General features: G+C 50.8%; 1 protein-coding gene across 1 annotated transcript; it reads left to right on the plus strand.

The window, feature by feature from the left end:
* The first annotated feature begins 1,704 nt into the window (after nt 1–1,704).
* CRYAA (crystallin alpha A) lies at nt 1,705–4,462 on the plus strand. The gene is made up of 3 exons (XM_040584108.1): nt 1,705–2,002; nt 2,962–3,084; nt 4,175–4,462. The coding sequence occupies exons 1-3, from the start codon at nt 1,814–1,816 to the stop codon at nt 4,382–4,384; spliced, it is 522 nt and encodes a 173-aa protein (XP_040440042.1). The 5' UTR covers nt 1,705–1,813; the 3' UTR covers nt 4,385–4,462.
* Nucleotides 4,463–5,290: the final 828 nt, after the last annotated feature.

The following is a 5,290-nucleotide window of genomic DNA, read 5'->3' on the forward strand; positions in this document are numbered from 1 at the left end:
CTTTATGACGTTTGTTTGCTTCCCCTTCATTTTCTCAAGCAGAGATGACAGATTTAGGAAAAATGACAGATTTAGGACAGTGGGACTGAGTTGGGGGTTAGATCTGTTGTGCTTTTCCCCTCCACGTCTTCAGGAGGGATTGATCTCATTTTGGCAGCCGGTTTTAAAAAAGCCTTCATGCTGGAGAGCCATGGCCAGACCACAGGCCTTTTATTGCTGGAATTAGCTGAGGTTGAACCTAAACTCCTGTCTGTCTTCTTTGTGGTCTCTGCTGCCTTTCTGGGTGTTTTTCTGCTCAACCTTTTGCTTTCCATGAAGGAAAGTCTCTGGAATGGTTCCCTTTTTTCCTTCCCTGCCTCCATGCAGTGTGGGGAGGAGTCATGTGTGGGAGTCAAGGCCAAGGATTTTCCAAGACCACGTAGCACCTAGATGCCAGGTGATGTTCAGCTGAATGTCAGTTTGCCTCAGTGCTTTTCTTTTTCCCTCTGGCCTGGACTGATCCCATTTCTCCCAAAGCATGGATGCCAGAATCTCAGCCACCCTCGGTTTATTTAATCCCTGGCACCATGAGAGGATAATTCAGCCCCTCAGCTCTGAAGTGCCTTTTGGAGGTGCCCTCTCCTCTCTCTCCCTCACTCTGCTGACTGCAGAAGGTGCTGAGATGCACAAGACTCCTGATGTAGGTGCTTCTGCTGGCCAGAAGGCCCCTAGAAAGCAGTCCATGCATCACTGGCTCCAGTGGAACTGGGGTTTTGGCTGTCACCGCAGCCTCGTGCCGAGCCTTGCTGTGGAGCTGGGCAGCCTCACTGCCCTTTTGCCGCCCAGTGCCCTCAGGTCCCTAGCAGAGTTTGCTGTCCACGTGCCCCTTCCCCAGTCTGTCCAGGCCGGCAGATGACCCCTAAAAAGTGGCTTTAAGTCAAACAGAAATGCAAAACAGCTGTAACCATAAATGCATGTTATGCAGGATCTGTGTCATGACACTGGGAAATAAATGAATCTCCCATAACACGCCTAAATCAAAACAGGGACACGCTCAAGAGCAGCTTTGGGACTGCTGTTACAGTCAGTGATCAAACTTATTTTTTCTTCTTTCTTTTGGCAAAGTATTTGTTTGTTAAAAACATTTGTTTTGTCAAACCCATGTTCATGCTCTGCATCATGCGTTAGTCCTGCTTCCCTGCCAGTCCCGCCAGGATCCCTGTGCCCGGGGTGTCAGGCCCCTCTCAAGTGGTGGAGATACTTTACAGCATGTCACAAAAAAGGCATCCCTTTCTTCAACCTGAATCAAACTCTTTTTTCCTCACTTGGAAGAAGGCTGTTCCATTTATTTGGAAGAGATTTTGTGTCTCTGTTTCAAGGAGAGGCAGAAACAGAAGCAAATTATCAAAAAGCCAAGGGTGGGTTACAAAGACCCACAGAGCAGACCTCCTTCACAGGCATCCTTGAGATGCTCAGTGGGGTGTCCTGTTGAGCCATCTTGACCCCGTTGAAGATCTGCCAGTACCACTGGGCACCCTGTGCCTCACAGCCTGCAGCCTGGCATTGTCCCTCTGGGAGATCTGGCACCAATTCCAACCAGACTGTCATTTCCAGGTCAGTCTCCGCATTTCTGCTGACCACGTTGCCTCCATCATGAGATCATGTCTTTCCAGAGAAATCCCGCTAATGCCTTCATTCTGCGAGACCAGTATATATAGGGGGAGCTTCCCTGGGGCTGCACTGCGCAGTCCAGCCAAGGCATCGCTGTCTTCCCAGCGACTGCACTGTCCCCACTGCTCTCCCCTTGCAGCCACAGGTCGCAGCAGCAGCAAGCATGGACATTACCATCCAGCACCCCTGGTTCAAGCGTGCTCTGGGACCCCTCATTCCAAGCCGTTTGTTTGACCAGTTTTTTGGAGAGGGTCTCCTTGAGTATGATCTCCTGCCTTTGTTCTCTTCCACTATCAGCCCCTACTACAGGCAGTCCCTCTTCCGCAGCGTGCTGGAGTCGGGCATTTCAGAGGTAAGGGACCTTTGGCTTCCTTTCTTATCCTTCCTCTCCCTCCTTACACCTCCTTACACCTCCACCTGCTCCTCCCCACCCACAGCTCGCTGGTGGGGGCTGGTGGCTGTAGCCCCATGCTGGGGTGCAAGGAGGACCTCCAACCCACTGCCGAGCAAAGCCCGTCTGCCTCTTCTTGAGCATGGAGGGAAACCCTCACTAAGGAGGAGGCTTCCCTTTGAGAAACTGAAACCATTCTGGCTCCTGACGGTTGTTGCTGACACGTAAAAGGCTGCCTTTGCTGCCCTTGCACCCACTGGCCATATGGCAAGGGAAGAGCTAGGGCTGCTCTTGGAGCCAGAGCCTGAGAGGGCAGCTCGGCGTGGGAGAAGACCCCGGTGAGCGGGAGCTTCCTCTGGCCCCCTCTTCTGCCTCGGGAGCTTGGTGGGTTTTGCAAGTCCACACTGGAGGACCCAGGAGCAGTTCTGTGAAGGCAGTGTGTAGGAAGAGTGCATAGCCATGGGGGTTGTGGTCCAAATTCAGGGACCGGTGTTTTCTCTAGCCCTCTCTTAGTGCCTTCCTCCCAGAGCTGAGACCACAAAAAAACCTCATAAATTGTTGAAAGGACAAAACGTGTGCTGTCAGAGAATATCATACTGGTTTCCATCCCCTCTGGCTGCTGAGTATAAATGCCTGGTGCATCTGGCAGATTGCTGAGTGCAAAGGGGTCCCCAGCACAAGAGTGGCGGTGAGAAGTGATGCCTCAGAGCAGTAGCAATGGTGCAGACATCTACCATGGTCTCCCGGTGTCCCTGGGTCCCTGTGACTGGGAAGAAGACCCCAGCTGAGGCCCATAGTCACAGAAGGAGAAACTGTGCCACTGCTAGGCCACCCCGTCTCCGGCTTTTAAGCTGCCTTGACGCTGGTGCTGCCTCCACGCTTAGAGCTTGGGTCTTACTGTCTAACAATGCTTGTTTCAGGTGAGGTCTGACCGGGACAAGTTTACAATCATGCTGGATGTAAAACACTTCTCTCCCGAAGACCTGAGTGTGAAGATTATCGATGACTTTGTGGAAATCCATGGCAAGCACAGTGAAAGACAGGTAAGTGGAAGTGATGGTGAAGCAACTGGGGAGTCAAGCTCTATTTTCTTTCTTTCCAATGGTCCTCAGCTGAAGGAAAAAAAAAAAAAAAAGAATATATCAGAAGAAGGGGTTATTTATCGATTGTCATTATTGGCATGGCCTGTTCCCATAGAGCCTCAACCTGCTATCTGACAATGAGCTAATCCAGTCGTCTTTTGCTTATTTTCAATCATCATCTTCCATAACCATCAGATGACGATGTCCATTGTTCACTAATAACACTGGACCAGACAAAGAACATCATCTGGCGCTGCCGAAGCATGGCTGAGTTTTCATAAGCCAGAATTGTTAGTGAAAACAGAGTTTTCATATGCTGATCTGGGAGAGAAAAGCAAGAGCAAACAAAACAAAAGAAAACCAACTGAGTGCCTTAGGCTTGGAAACTTTTAATGCGTATGTCATGGAAATATCTGTGGGGGTCAAAAAGTGAATTATACCAGCAGGGGTTTAATTCTTCTTATACACTTTTTTGGCCAGACAAAGCTCTAGCCTGGAAGCAGTATGTATTTTTTAATATAGCTATTTTATCCAAAGGAAGAAAGCAGCCGTTTTCATGGCTGACTTAAAAAAAAATATAATTGTGTTTCTCATTCTTTTGGCCAAAAAATAAGGGGGCCAGGTTTGTGTACTTTGGCTGACACGGCATCGCTGCCTAGTAAGGGAATACATGGGTGCACACACACACATTGCTTATACCTTCGCAGAACCCCAGACTTTCTTTCCAAGCATCCTTTGAAATTGGAAGCTGAGGCAGGGCACCCATCCAAATCAGTTCCCAATGTATAATACAGCCAAAATCACACCCTGCTGCTCTGCTTAGCTCTTGCAGCCTCAGGGGCATTGTGGGGGGACACCTGCCCCTACAAATCTGTAAAATAGAATAAAAAAGCAGAGATGCACCTGGCCATACTGGCAGCACAGTGTCACGATAAGCCAGGGGGAATGTCGACCCCACTCCAACGGATCCGGGGGTTCACGTGGAGGGAGGCATAGCGTGGTGCCAGGGGAGTTCTGATGGGCCTTCTCCCCTTTCCCCACTGCCTCTCAGGACGACCACGGCTACATCTCCCGTGAATTTCACCGCCGGTACCGTCTGCCTGCCAATGTGGACCAGGCTGCCATCACCTGCTCCCTATCCAATGACGGCATGCTGACCTTCTCAGGCCCCAAGGTCCCCTCCAACATGGACGCCGGCCACAGCGAGCGGCCCATCCCAGTGTCCCGGGAGGAGAAGCCCACCTCTGCGCCTTCCTCCTAAGCCCGCCTGCTGCTGCAGTATGCGGGCTGCCACCGTCTGCAGGTCTCATTCCCAGAGCCATTGCATAGATATCACTGAATATCTAGAGGGGTTTATTTTGTTGGTTCCCCCCCCTCCCCACCCTTTGTTTCTCTTTTTTTCCCTTTTCCCTTGGATGGGACGAAGGGGCTGGGTGAGCAGCTGGTGGACTCTGAAGCTTAAACCTGTGAGCTGTGCTGTGGGGATGGCATGGATGGCACACGCTGCCATGCCGTTGTACTTGCTGAAAGTGTCTTTGCCTGCTGCTGTAGTCCATAGCCACCATCAGGCAGGAGGGAGTGCACAAGTAACACTGGCTCCTAGTGCACCAAGTCTTGAGGCCAGGCTTGGAGCAGGGGAAAAGCCCTGCAGACTTGCTCTACCCCACTCCGAGTTAAACTGGTTACTCTTAAAAAAAAGCAACAGGGCCAAGCCCCACGCCTGAGACCCTGCATATGTGTGATGAGTGTGCCATGAATTTCTTGCAACCTAGGAGAAATAACAATATCTTACCTTTGGGGGTTGCAACATATATTTTTTTTCAGCAAAGTGTTTAAGTGTCTCTGTTCACACCACTACCCTGTCATTTCCCTTAGGGACAACTGACACAAGGGCAAGCACGTCTTTCCACTGTCTTAGTAGGCCCTCGGGGGAGAGAAGGGGGCTCACCGCTGTGCAGAGGCTTCACATCCCCAGCCAGCTCTCCCCAGCCTGTGTGTAACGCACCGTCTCCCTTGCTCTCGCTGTAATTGTAGGGTAGCTCCACCTCTTCCACTGGTATCTGGCACTCAACCTGAGAATGTGGTCAGTGGCGGTCAATAAAGAGATATAGGAAACACGCAATTGGCTTTGGGGGTTTCATTTGTTCCTTTCTAAAGCTTTTGAAGT

The sequence above is a fragment of the Falco naumanni genome, chromosome 2, assembly GCF_017639655.2.
Source record: "Falco naumanni isolate bFalNau1 chromosome 2, bFalNau1.pat, whole genome shotgun sequence".
Taxonomy (NCBI): Eukaryota; Metazoa; Chordata; class Aves; order Falconiformes; family Falconidae; genus Falco; species Falco naumanni.